At 39.2% G+C, this 14,130-nt stretch overlaps 2 protein-coding genes across 4 annotated transcripts in view; one reads left to right on the plus strand and one right to left on the minus strand.

Moving 5' to 3' along the window:
- The first annotated feature begins 229 nt into the window (after positions 1-229).
- SRP14 (signal recognition particle 14) lies at positions 230-3,786 on the plus strand. Its single transcript, XM_082761461.1, has 5 exons — positions 230-347; positions 459-531; positions 1,167-1,279; positions 2,445-2,477; positions 2,912-3,786. Exons 1-5 carry the CDS (start codon positions 324-326, stop codon positions 2,999-3,001), a joined length of 333 nt encoding a protein of 110 aa, XP_082617587.1. The 5' UTR covers positions 230-323; the 3' UTR covers positions 3,002-3,786.
- Positions 3,787-3,933: 147 nt separating this feature from the next.
- The window catches only part of EIF2AK4 (eukaryotic translation initiation factor 2 alpha kinase 4), a 39,162-nt gene continuing 28,965 nt past the window's right edge, over positions 3,934-14,130 (minus strand). For 2 of the 3 annotated variants that reach the window (XM_082761457.1, XM_082761459.1), the window contains exons 32-39: positions 13,233-13,319; positions 11,953-12,065; positions 10,331-10,389; positions 9,154-9,251; positions 7,987-8,055; positions 7,523-7,567; positions 6,326-6,450; positions 3,934-5,176 (exon numbers count right to left, since the gene is read on the minus strand). In XM_082761457.1, the coding sequence (XP_082617583.1) occupies positions 5,122-5,176; positions 6,326-6,450; positions 7,523-7,567; positions 7,987-8,055; positions 9,154-9,251; positions 10,331-10,389; positions 11,953-12,065; positions 13,233-13,319 (651 nt within the window). In that variant the 3' untranslated portion in view covers positions 3,934-5,121. Of the gene's footprint in view, positions 5,177-6,325; positions 6,451-7,265; positions 7,360-7,522; positions 7,568-7,986; positions 8,056-9,153; positions 9,252-10,330; positions 10,390-11,952; positions 12,066-13,232; positions 13,320-14,130 lie in introns of those variants that run through there. The other variant, XM_082761458.1, reaches the window with a different exon arrangement.

The raw sequence follows: 14,130 nt of genomic DNA on the forward strand, positions 1-14,130 counted from the left end.
CTGCCCGGCGCCCGCTGCGCGCGCTCACAGCTCCCCCTGCTGCCGCGCGGGGGCAGCGGGCACAGCGCGGGGAGCGGCCGCTGCGGGGCCCAACGGCTGCTAACGGCCGGGCCGCGCCACCCCCCCTGCGGCCCCTCACAGCCCCCCCCCGGCCCCGCCCCCCCCCTCCCGGGGCTGACGTGGCGCTGCCCGGCGGCGGGGCGGGGGCGGAGCCTCGAGGCGCCGCGCGTGCGCAGGGGCCGTGCGTGCGCGCTGTGCGTGCCGTGCGTGCGTGCGCGCGGCGTTTCCGGGCCGGCGGCGGAGCGCGGAGCGGGGCGGGCGCGATGGTGCTGCTGGAGAGCGAGCAGGTGCCGGGGGGAGAGGGGGGCGTCGGGGCGCTGGGGGGGCTGGGCCCAGGCCGGGGGCCGTTATCGCGGTGTGGGCCCCCAGGCGAGGCCCTGTGCTGCCTTCTCTTGCAGTTCCTGACCGAGCTGACCCGGCTGTTCCAGAAGTGCCGCACGTCCGGGAGCGTCTTCATCACGCTGAAGAAGTGTGAGTGGGGGCGGGGCGGGCGCCAAGGGCTTAATGGGGGGGGGGGACGACACGACGCGGCCCCTCTGCTGCGGGGCTGGGAGCCATAAAGGCAGGCGCTGCTCCGAAGCACGCCGAGCAGGGAGGCTTTCTGATTGCTAAGCGGTAACTGAAAATCCACGGGCTGCTGCAGTGGGGAATTGTGGTGGTGCTGCCATGTCCCCGGGGATGTGGTGCGTCCCCCCAGCATTTTGAGGCGTACAGGGTTCAGCCACACGGGGTGTTGAGGGAATCCTGCCCAGGCCCTGCTTCTCCCATGAGGAGTTGAACCAGGCGGTCTCTGAGGTTCCTCACGGCCTGGGCTTTTCTATGGCTCTGTGCTGAGTGCTGCAGGTTGAAGTGCATTTGAAACGTGCAGTTCATGCAGCGTGTCTGTGTACAGGTTTGTGTGTCTGTGCTGGGTCAGTCAGGTAGCCCAGGCAGCCCTAGTTTATGCGATTACAGATGAAGGGATCTGTGCAGTTTCACAGTACAGTTCAGATGGCCCTAAATTTCCAGGTATTTTTGCAGATGAGTGATTTTTAACATCTCAAGTCAGGAGACATCCCACAATTTTTAGCCAAATACAAATAAACATTCTCTATATTTCAATGCAGATGATGGTCGAACAAAACCAGTCCCACGCAAAGGCCACGTAGAAAGCTTTGAACCCGCAGACAATAAGTGTCTTCTCAGAGCAACGGATGGAAAGAAGAAAATCAGCACAGTGGTAAGGGATAACCTGGGGCTAGAATGATGAGCAGCCCTACCTGGCTTTCATGTAATACCTTGTGTTTTAAGTGAAGCTTGTCGTTGCATCAATTTCATGAGAATTGCCCCCTTAATTCTACAGAGAAACTGTATGGTAGCTAAAAGTACAACTGAAATCGGGATGCCAAAGTGTTGCAGTTGCAGTTCGTGTTGCAGATGGGACAGTTGTTTGGTTTTGTTTTTGTATACAGCATTTGGCTTCAAAATGGTGTTGCCAGACAAGCAGGAAGGCTCTCTGCCTGTTTTCAGCAACCATGGCTGTTGTGTTCTCAGTCAGGTGGAACTGGAGGGAGGGAAGGGGGAAGCTCCTTTTGGAGACAAGGGTGATGTCTCCAAAGAGACAGAAGGAAAGAGGACAGTGACGGAACCTGCAGTGTGAGGACAAATGGTGTGTCTCTAAGGAGAAGAAAGGCCCCGCAGTCAACTTTGGCTGAGAGAGGCGACTTCTTGTAGACCTCAGTGTAATTACTGAAGGTTATTGCACCCCGTCGAACAACAGAATGTTCCCTGACTTTGAAACAATAGGAAAGGGATTTGTGTTTCTTGCCAATAATACACAGGCATGGGGTAGACTCACTTAGCACACCCAGTGTTCTTTCTTATTTAGAGGGCTATTTATATTTCAGGAGGTGTTAACTTTAGAAGTTGAGAGCCTGATGCGTTTCCTCTGAATGTGAGATTGAGAGAGGCTTTAGCTGACTTCACATCTTCTTAGTGAAGTAATCCAAGGAAAAATGTTGCTTTGAGAAATAGCGGGGAGAATCAGGGCTGTAATGTTTCATACCAGGACTTGCATTCTGACACGTCAGTTAAGTTCTGGCCCTACAGTGAAATAAAACCTTCCGTAGAATGTTTCTTCACCTCCTTCCCATTTGAAAACACAGATTTGGGGAGAACAGCCTTCAGAAGATTTGCTTAATCTAATGTGGAGTCTTCTCACTTTTCTGAGTTAGTGAGGTGTTACGCCGTGTCAGTACAGCCTGGGTACTGCTGACTGTCATGGCCTGATCCAGCTGCTACTGAAGACATTAGATGGTCCCTGGTGGGAAAACAAGTACTAATGTTTTAGTTTGTAATGTTGAAGCTGTTGTGTTTGTGGTTAACATCTCGTATTACTTTTGTAGGTGAGCTCAAAGGAAGTAAATAAATTCCAGATGGTAAGTTTTGTGTGCCTTATCTTCCTTTTCTGTACCTGTTGGGGAGTAGTCAGTAGGAAGCAGTGGATTGGTGTGACTGAGCTGAATCAATGCTGAACTGACACACAGATTAACCTTAGAACTGGATTTTGTTTTCCACGAATGTGTGCACTCTGTCTTACCTAACTTCCTGCATTGGCTTAGAAACAATAGTTTCCCAGTGCAGTAGTGTGAAGGCATGTGGAGAATGGCTCGGGTTGGAAGGGACCTTAAAGATCATCCAGTTCCAACCCCCTGCTGTGGGCAGGGATGCTACCCATGAGATCAGGCTGCTCAGGGCCAGTAACTGAGAACCGAAAAAATGAAGATAGATATCCACAAACAATAGGTGAAGTGTTGCCTCTACATTGGCATTTAAGTGTTTGCTCTGTTAACAGTTCTAATTTTTGTTTCAGGCATATTCTAATTTGCTGAGAGCTAACATGGATGGCTTGAAGAAAAAGGACAAGAAAAGCAAAAACAAGAAGAGTAAAGCAACACAGTGATGGAAGTGTCCCACCATCACTGCAACAGACTTGACCCTTGCTCAAAGCAAAGTCCATTTCTTTTTGAGTTACCACTTGTCTTTGGCTTTCCTTCCAGCAGGATACTGGGATGTGATCAGTACTTTTGTTTAAACTGAAAGCAGGAGATGCTTTCTGTGGATTGTTGTATGGCAGGAGTATTTACAGGGTTATACCAAAATAGCTTTACACTCGTCTGCCAACTAGTTTCGTACTTATACTGCTGTTTGTTTTGTATTATGCAAGTGGGCGGTGTAAAACCCATCTGGGGGATAACAGAGGGTGAAGAGAAGTGCACAGCACCATGAGCAAAGTGAGATTGGAACAGGAGTCTCTGTGACAGATGCCCAGTTTTAAAGATAAGTCTTGGTAGTACTAGGGAAAGTGGGTGCCAACCTATTATCCAGGAACAGCAGCTTTCCTGTTTCTGTCTTATTTTGAGGGCCGTGTTTATCCGATGCAGTGCAGATGCCTTGAAGGCAGCCAGTCCCATGCTTGAGCTCTCAGCTCATCAGCTCTGCCTTACCCTGTGCCCATCCAGCTGTGCTGATCCTGGCTCAGGGTGGGGCAGTGCAGGACTCTGCATCACGGTCCCTTCAGGCATAGCTTAAGAATGCTCATGTCACCTGAATGTTTGTTTTTTAAAACTTCATCCTTCAACGTATTCAGGGATTTCCCCATCCTTGCATCTTAAAGTAGCTCCTTCATATGAGCAGATGTAAAAGGTGAATACTTACTTGTTCCTATTAAACACAATGAGAAATGGATTTGGTTGTAATGACTGCTGTGATGTGTCTTGCTAATGATAGTTGTCTGTGCTGTTAGGACTGACCCTCCCCCAGCGTTACTTCTGTGCATTGCTATGGCAGGGTTGGCAGTTCTCAGATGTCTGGGGTTGTCTTAAAAGTTAACTCTTTGCATATTTTAACTTCGCCTTCCTTTTCACTAAAAGGAAAAGGCTGCAGAAGAAGTAGGTCTTAATGCAGTGAGCCTGCAGTACTGAAGACAACCTTTTGTGATAAGAAAAATAAGCGTGAGCAAGGTACTGGTTGGGGAGAAAGGGTGAAGACCAGTCTATGTGCAGAAATACATATTTTTTTTTCATATTTGCTAGTTTGATATGAAATATAATTATTTACAGCAACAAAGGCTGCTGTAATTGTTATTTACATTTGTTTAGCTTTTTTCCTGATGTGTTACAACTTAATTTTAATTTAATTCCAACTTAAATATAGTGGTAATTCTAAAAAGCATTGACTGGGAAGCTGTAGCTTCAAGACAGTAATTCTAACCTTCCTTTCATTACTTACATGTCTTCAAATGCAAACTTAATCTGACAATCCATGTGAAGAAAGCTAGATCAAAACTTCAGTTATACCTCTAAGCACATGCAGGTTACTCTTTCTCAAGTCTTACCTTGAGGGCCTTTTGGTCTGAAACAAGTTTGTGTCCTGCATCAGGTTTTATTTTTGTCTCTCAGATAGCAGCTGTTTGATGTGAATGCGGGAGTGAGGGGATGGGACAAACACAGGCAACCAGGTTTGCACAACTCTCAGCTTGATGTCTTTTACTGTCTTTTATATCGAGATTTAAGATTAAGGCAGAATTTTCTTCAAAAAAGAAAAATCACAAAACCTTGTAATATGTACTTCAAAAGGCTTAGTAGCCAAATCTTTTATTACACAAAGCCCTTCCTCAAAAAAGTTTAAAAGAGTTTTAGAGGTGAAGATAATACATCTCTAATCCTTGAACTGAGATGCTTATTTCAGCACTATTGCATATGGACATACAAGGCATTCTTAAAAAAAAAAAAAAAGTCAATTTATACCTGGCACAGCTAATAATCTCTCTCGCAACATAATGGTGCAAGAATTTACACAGTAACACATATCTAGCTGTAGTCAGACTGTTCCTTAATTACCTATAAAATATTTCACTTTTTGGAATAAATTTACAGTTTTATATTACACGTGAAATTCAATCTGGACACTTAAAAAGGCTGCCTGTCTTGCTTTAAGACAACATTATGAAATTCCTTTGTGCGAAACACTATTGTCTATTAGTAAAAGCATCCCAGAAAAGATGCTTAAATGCTTAAAGCACTAAAACAAAACCTTATATTCATCTCGGTAACTGTACAGGATGAGAGCAGGAACCCTGCAAAGGGAAAAAAAATTAGTTTTAAAACTTTGAAGCTATGGATTAAAAATCTGTAAATCATATGACCAATCATGGCACTCAGCTAATAGCAAAGATTCAGTAGAAAAGCAGTAGCTTTAAATCATTTGCGCTGTCACTACAATTTTCCCCTTAGTTCCCTTTCTCTTTAGCTAGTAATTTAATTTTTTGAAGGCTTATGCCTGCACACAAAACATTGCTTAGCCATAAGATGGGAAAGGAAGACAGACACCCAACACTGTATGAAGTAATAAAATAATTGTAGTAATTGGGTTCTGTTGCTCACAGGTTTGGAAGTCATAGGAAAGAAAGTGCTTTGTTTAGTATTTAGTTGCCTTAGTAAACATTGGCAGATAAAGCAATTTTGGTGCATCTCTAAGAAAAAGAAATTAAAGCCAATTTTTAGTCTTAAATGTTATATGTTCAAATTGAACATTTAAGAAAATGTATTATAAATGAAATGCTCATTGGGGAATGAATATCCAAATCCCACTTAACTGTGTCAGTACTTGCAAAAATTGAAAGTTTAGGGCTTAAAACAACATGCCTAGAATACACTGTTTCAGCCTTGCCAGATCCAACAAGGGGACTGAGTTGAACATAAATGTTTTTATGCTTAGAAAACAGAAGTGGGCTTTACTGTATGTGTGAGAGAACATGCACTATGTTTGCTTGAAGAGAGGCAGTCTCTCAGGTTTGCTGGATGGCCATCACATTCCTTCAGAACAGGAGGAACTAGAAAGCACTCAATTTTAAGAGTCCCTCCCATGAGAAAAGAGGATTATTATATAGTAGTAGTATATTTGGATGTATAATTATTTACTATTTAGTTGTTTGAACAAAGCAGTAAATGAAAACACTGGGAGTACATTTTAGAATTTCTTGAAAAGGTTTACAAAATGCAGAATTCAGATTACCACAAGTGAGAATTAGATACTGTTGACTTTCCATTTTGTTTCATGTTTGCAGAAATAGTACTCAAAGAAATATATATGTACTTCCCAAATACTTCTTTTTTTTTTTTTTTTCCAGGGAGAGGGGAGGACAAATTAAGAGCAGTTGGTTAAATGAATTTCAAATTCAGGAAACAATGAGATGTGTTATGTACCTATAAGAACTTAAATTTACCTCTTTTCCATTTTGATGCTGTAAATTTCATCACAGATTGCTTGCAGATATGAACATCTTTGTTTTGGCCATCGTGACATCAGTTGTCTCACAGTAGCATCAAAGGCTTGCCTGTCTCCATCAAACTGGGAAAAAAATGGACAAGGAACTGTAAAACAGTACTACATTCTTTAGTGAAGGAAATACTTCTACTGGTAGGATTCAGTCCTCTGAACACTGCCTAACATCAACATCCCTTAATTAAACAGGGTATTAACAGGTTTTAAACGTAATTCATGTTAATAAGTGCAACTTGACTTAAGGTATTAAGAATGAGACTTGTTAGTGATCAGTTTCTTAAGACAGTTTAGTGATGCTGGGTGAAAGATGAGAACTTTACCATAAGGGCAGTGAAAAGTAAATGATGGAAGCTGATTGTGTGCCTGCTCCCTTTTCTGAACTAAGAGGTGATGAATGCTCTCTGAGATTTGGGTAGACTAGACTAAGTATTTTGAAAATTTTTGATGTTTCACTGAGGTCTAGACAAATACTGCTTCAGAACAACAAGTATAGAGCATAAAAGTAAGTATTAAATCTAAATCCATTTCCAGGCAGGATGTCAATTGTATTTTTTTTTTTTTTTTGGGGGGGGGGAGGGAAGGGTGGGCAGTGAGAGATTTCCACCTCTGATAGGAATTTCTGACTTTAAAACAACTGCTCTCTTTGGGGGAGGTAAAGAGCTTTGTCTTCAGGGGAAAAAACAAAACAAAACAAAAACCAATCATGTAGCTTCTGAATTTTTAAAGGGGTCAATATAATACTTACGTATCCTCCATTTATCTAATCTTCACTAGGAACAGATGCTTCATCTGCTGTACTCAAACCAATTGCCTCTAGTTTGGGGGACTCCTTCATTAACAGCTTCAGGAAACACTTCCTGAAACTACCCATTAACACTTACTGGTTTTGAAAAATGCACAGTGAGACTTAATTTCAGGTAACTTCTGGGAAAAATCCAGTTTTGGATTAGGACCTCCTATTGGTGTCTTCTGTAGCTAGGGAATTTGACAAGAAGATTTTTCTAGCTTCATTCAAGCAATTTGAGTAAAAAGTCCTCTCAAGTTTTAACACCACAATGGGTAAACTGTACATTCATTTTCATTAGGAACAAAACTTATAATCTGTTGTTCAATTACACTATAATAATTAATTGCTTACCTCTAATAATAAGAAGTGTATCACAGTTTCTTTCGGCAGATCTACCTGCAAAAATATTAAGAAATCAAATATTTAACAGTTCTATCACTGGTTTGCTAACTGTAGATTAGTTGTACTAAAGGGAGTCACTTTTTGAATTCCAAGGAAGCATTCATGCTGACAGCACTGGGAATATGCTAAGGTTTTAAGCATTTTAAACAAACTGTTCATGACAGATTGCATTATGGAAAGTTCAAAATAGGCACAGGCAAATAGGAAATATTTCTTGAAAAGCATATGCTATTTAGAGTCCTCTGTGACCTGGTCAGCAGTCTAAAAGCCATGTGCAAATGCTGTGTTGGTTTAAATGTAAGAGCAAATCTAGCAGGAAAGTGAGGCTATTGGTAGTAACGTGTTATAGGTAACAACTGCATCATCCAATTCAATTACAAATCTGAGATGAAAGCTTTTGCCAAAATACTTACTGCTAAAATCTCAATCTCACTTGTTTTCTGTTGCAGGCTAGAAATGAATGTCTGAAGCCTTGTTTGTACCTGCCAACAAAAGATGGGCAAAAATAAAATACACCACTTCTGTGACCCAGGCTGGGAACACTTGTTTTCTGTTTCATAGATAGGAGAGCAGAAAAGGCTGATTCTAGCACAAGTTGTACATCATATTTAAACTAAACTTCATGTTCAATATAATTTTCAGTAACAAATCCACAACAGACCTGGATGGGTAGACAGGAAGGAGACGGGCTGCACCACTCTTGCAGCAGTAATAAAGATTTGGTAATACCGGTATTGTGCTAAAGCAGACTGAACTGCATGTTACGTTGTAAAGTCTCAGGTATGTACTTAAAAAAGCTGCCTTTGTGGGCCTTACACAACTTTCTAGAAGGAGGAAGAACCTGCATGTGGATACATTGAATCATCTATAGCTGACGAGAAATGACTGATTGGAAAGCCATAGCAAAGCATGGCTTGTTCCTCTCAACACTTTTTGCAAAGCAAGCTGTAACAGTTCTGCAAACATAGCATTTGACAGAAATAGTTGTAGCCTTGCATTAAAATAGTCTTGTACCCTGGAAAGATGCTTGTATTAAAAAACTGAAAGCAGCAACCCTGTTTAGCTCAATGAATAGTATCCATTTATTTCTTTTGGTTCCAAGAAGTATTTACAGCGGTCATTTTTGTTGTACCTATGAATTTGGACTAAAAAGGGGGTAAGATTACAGTTTTGTTTTACTATGTACTCTTAAGTATCTTGAAGCCACTAACCCTAAATAAGCAAACTGGCATTTGCTTTTACAGTATCACTTCATCTTTCTACATTACTATAACTACTGTAGTTTAGCATGTAAGTATTTATAAAAAAAATAGCAAATTGCAGCCATTTTTCCTACTAGAGTGGGATTTCTAATATATGATAATGGCTGAGCCACAACAATGTCACAGGTAACCCCCAAGATCCTAAATATTTTTTTTTCAAAAAATTATTCTTTGACTTCAACTGTTTGTGTTGTTTATAGTCTATTTTATGAATACAAACAATCAGAATGCATTTGTCTAAGGTGATAATGAAAATATAAATTCTGACATTCCTTAAGTTCTTATGATTACTTCTTAATACTTATGGGATGTGTGTACCTGAACTTCTTGACGACGCCTGGCACTGGCAGATAATTTTTCAGGAGCTATAACACTAACTTTAGGCACTGCAAGAGTTCCATGCGATTCAAACACACCTAAAATACAAACACACAGTTTTAGATTATAGTTTTTCTTTTTACAAAAAGTAGCAAGAAACAGAAAAATTCACAAATATTGATATGTTTAAGATTTACTGTATTATTCAAAAAGATGCTAAAAATACAGTCAAGTGGAGAGGATTGTGAAACGTTCATGTAAATTCTCAAAATGCATACTTATGACTGAGAGACTTTCTAGGTATAAAAAAATAGTATTTTAAATCAGCGTTATCTGAAACTAATAAAAAGTTTCATATGACTTACAGAATTTATAAAAGAATGTAGTAGACATAATATCCAAAAAGAAAAGCTATTACAGGATTGAGGCGACTACTTAATGCTCCATCCCATAGAAAAGTCAATGACAAAACAAATACCATACCTACAAGCTTCCCCAAACAACAGCAATTAAAAATTTGAAATGGTTTCTTTTGAAATTCAAATCGACATTTCAGGTAATCACAAAAAAAAAAACACAAAAAAACCACCAAACCCACAAAGTTAAGCATGGCAGTGTTCCTGACTTTCAGGCAAGAAAAAAAAAGCATTTTTTTAAAAACAAAGTCAGATACTAAACAAGTACTTACTGAAGTACTTATCAAAATGACAAACTATAAGAAGTACTTAATATTACTTATTTTTTAAAACACAAGCTTCTATTTTCAGGCTAAGCAGTGCAAATAAGTATCTATAAATTCACAGGTATTTTCATGTGAAGAAGAAAAACCTTAGAATGGTAATCATTCATTTTTCATCAAGATAACGTTTAATTTCTTAGCTTAAAAAGTTTTTGTCTTTTTCCCCTTTCTCTCTCACTGTATCAATGACTGCTTATATCAGACATGTTCTGTATGTTGGTCTGAGCAGTTATTACTTCAGAGAAAATTTCAGTTTTAGATCGCTTGGAACAAAACCTGAGAATGGGGAAGATGTCTCTAACCAGATGTGCTGCTAGAACACATTTTCCTACACAGACCTTGGTAATACTTTTAAAAATTATGTTCCAACCAGATTTTCTTGCAAAACTTGTTTTAAGCAGAAAGAGAAACCATTTTGTATGTTCAGTAACTAAATACCTGAAATATTAGCAAATGATCCCTTTTGATTTGGTACGGAGAGATTATCTGACGTTTCTCTAAAAATAAAGACAGTTAGGGAAGCAAGTTAACAATAACAAATGCATGCTGTAATACACATGGTTCTAGACTATCATACAAATATATTTATTTTAATTCAACAGATAAACTTGTGTTCTATTCTGGAACAGACAGGATATCCTATAACTTACATTACTGAGGTACTAGGCCCAGCGAACTACACAAACAATTGTATTGCTATTGTATTGGACTACTGCTGTAGTCCAGCAATCTTTGGGTTTCCTATGGATACAAAAAACTGTGCTCCCCTTCATTCAAGAGTGATTTAGATCCTAATACCAGAATATATTATGAGAATACTGTCTTTATATTACTATTTTAATCTACAATGTATAGATTTCTGAGAGATGATACTACAATATCAAAGTAATATTGATCACGAATTAAAAGATGCTTTTGATTATTTGGATCCATTTACTTTCCCCATTCAGGATTCATTAGGAGAAAAATTTGTCAGTGTTATTATGATCATAATTACTTCATTTCTCTATTTAGAATTACCAATTTTTTTCCCTTCTATGTTCTGTTCTCAGGATTTAGATATAAGACAACTTTTAGAAAGTATGCTTTTCTTTCACAACTTCTAATGGATCCTTGTAGATCTGTCACAAAACACATAAGGATAAGGTTAGCTGTGAAGTTAAATGCTAAGACTGGCAGAGGCCAGATAAAGGAGAATTCAGAGGTGGGTATCAAGAGGTATCACCCACTTGTACACACTACATTTGAGTTAAGCCTTTCCCAGCTTAAATATTTCCTTTACTGTTAAGTCTACTCAGAAATATGGGTATCAAATCTGTTGGTTTATTCATACAGCCTAGAATTCAGAAACAGTTCCTTCTGCCACTACATACATATATATGTACACACACATAATGCAGATACATAAACATGTATAGATCTGTGTGTAGTTATATATTTTATAGGATATATATGTATGAGTAACAGCTCTACTGTTTAAGCGTATCATTGTGGCTGTAGCAGCCATTCCTGTGATTTCTGTGCTAAGTTCTATTTGTCACAGTAAACAATAATTTTAACAGACGTAGAGTACTGCTGTATACCCCAATTCTTTGGCCAGGTGTTACTGTCACTTGGGCCAGCCAAGGCGTGCAGGAGTCACACCTTCGTTTTTACCATATGAGCACTGCCTCAGAATGAAAGGGACTTGCTGCTTTCATCCTTCAGTTACACAGTGCTTGAATGGAAATGACTTCTGTTCAGTAACGGGGACTTGCAGGCAGTCCTGCCGTACAAACAGTACTGCTGTTGTAGTAGCATTCCAGCTGGACGACCACATGGTCTTCTAATTTTTGAAGCTCTAAGGATGTTTGAATATAACAGCTGCTAGGAAAGTCAATCTCTTAATGAAATTCTATAACCGAGCTTTTTGCTTTCTTTTCCCCTCAAAAGGAACTCAAAGTTCTTGTTCCTTATTGAATAAAATCAAGGTTTAACTAGGCATATCTTAAAAATTATTTCATTTAAAAAACAAGCATTTGTCTAATTTTGACTATTCGTGTACGCGTTTTGCTACTTACCTACTACATCTTTCATCACAGATTTTAGTTTTCATTTTCTGGATCAGGTGATCTAATAAGTCAGATTCAAAAATCCTTTTCTCCGTCTGTCTGTCTTTCTCAAAGGATTTCACCTATGATGTATTTCAGTGATTCTTAGGATTGTTGATTCTTAAAATGGCATATGAATAAACTACTCAAATTTAATCAAAACCAAACTGGATTATTCACCCATTAAAGGTGAAGCAGTCAAGGGAGGAAGTTGTCATCATAACCAATCAATTACTGACAGTTAAATCTTTGATTTTATATATTTTTTTTCCAACCACTTTCCTCCTTATTCCCAAAGCTTGAACTATCTTGTCCGCACGTACCTTATATGTGATAAGTAATATTTAACAAATTGGTTCTGAGGTGCAAATACTGTATTAATAAAAGCATATTTGGTTTGGGGCTTTTTTTTATTTTTAGTTAAGGAATTATGTTAGAATTAGGGTTGCCTTGCAGTTTTCAAAGATTACACTCAAACATTAAAAACTTAAAATATCTGCTCCATCTTTACTGGTAAGAGATTAACCAGTCACAACAGCATTCATCTCATTAGTGTTCTTTGTTGATTTTGCTTCAATAAAGTCATATTTAAAATAACACTCTGTAATTGTCCCATAGAAGACAAACACACGTCTCATTCTCATAATCAAAATCTACTTCTTCATATAGTTACCGCACTTATTTACTCTCTCTGTTGCAATGAGAAGGCAAGTGATTAACAAGTTAAGTAAAAAATATTTTAGTAACTCTCATTAAATAGATGACATGGCCATGCCATCTCCTGTCAAATGATTTTTCCATCAAATCTTTTTCCATCAAAGAATGAATTTCAATTAAAAAAAAAAATCTTTTTTTTTTTTTCCAAATGATCCAGAATCAAAGATACTGTAAAACTTTTGACTTCTAAGAAGGTACCAAAACTAGAGGCTGTAGAGCAGATATAGTACAGAAGGTGATAGGTAATTCAGGCTTTAACACAGTCATATCTTTCTGTCTTAGCCTTATCTTACAGAGAAGAACAGCGTGGTTCAGACTCTTTGTATGTTTGAACAACAGTGTAGTGAGGGATAATAAGCTGGCTTTTTCGGAAGAACTTTCTGATACTTAACAACCAAACCCACGTTTACCTGAATTCCATCTACTTAAAGTTTTACAGAAAATAAAATGTTCCTGATCTTAAAAGAATAAAAAAATGTAAAACAGACTATCAATCTGAAATAGCACTGAACATCCTTGGCTACCATGCTTACCTTAACGTGACTTCCTTCTTTATCTGACACAAGAGCCACATATGTAATCCCAGAGCATCGGCAATATTCCTGCAGTTCCTCCTGGGACTGAAATAGGAAGAGGGGAAGGAGAATGGAATGGAAATTTGACAGATTATAAAATGATCACTTTAAGTAATCAAAGTCTCCTGTCTTCGATTAGAAAAACTCAATATGCAGCTGTTACACTGAATATAAATGCTGCTAAGTGAGAAAAGCTTTATTAACAAGTCCAGGAGGTGAAACTTCATTTTGGATTCATATGTTCACCCAATGTTCCTTAAAAATTGAAATTGAAATCTATACTAGGCAGTCTGAATTCCTAAGCCCTGCAGTCCTAGTTCCCATATGGAAAGACTATCTGGATCCACTTTATGGACAAGACATGCTCAGCAGCACAGCCTCTGTCCTAGCTACAGTAAACTACTACTTCCTCCTTGCCAGCTGTCCTCACAGAAGAAGCACAAGTAATGCAGAACTAGTGAAATGCAGTTGAGCCTCCTTTCAGCATGGATAAAGGTGCAAGAACAGTCTGCACATCACAACTGCCCCCAATGTAGACTTAGCCTGTCGTGCATTTCAACAGATTCAGAAGATTCTTTGAACCAAGAAATCTATGAAGAATCTGTGAAGGGTCTGTGAAGAAGGGCTATGGAGATTTGCTCTGCTGGCATCTTCATCTCACCTCCTTTATTACCTCCACTGGTACAAAATATGTATGCTTCTGCCTTGAAGCATCTTCACTTCAATTAAAATGAGGCTGCTTAGCCCTGATTTAACTTATGTGATTTCCACCTCCTTGATTTCAACAGGACTTGGACTCTGCACTCACGATTTATAATGGGGCAGGTCACTTAACTCCTCTGTGCTCTGAGATGCA

The sequence above is a fragment of the Aythya marila genome, assembly GCF_965140915.1.
Source record: "Aythya marila genome assembly, chromosome: 5".
Lineage (NCBI taxonomy): Eukaryota > Metazoa > Chordata > Aves > Anseriformes > Anatidae > Aythya > Aythya marila.

What these genes read in the sequence shown, in the direction of transcription:
- SRP14 (XM_082761461.1), top strand. Translation starts at nt 324, where the DNA reads ATGGTGCTGCTGGAGAGCGAGCAG. An exon ending in TGCTGCTGGAGAGCGAGCAG is followed by an intron (nt 348 to 458) that starts GTGCCGGGGGGA and finishes CTTCTCTTGCAG; the next exon opens with TTCCTGACCGAGCTGACCCG. An exon ending in CTTCATCACGCTGAAGAAGT is followed by an intron (nt 532 to 1,166) that starts GTGAGTGGGGGC and finishes ATTTCAATGCAG; the next exon opens with ATGATGGTCGAACAAAACCA.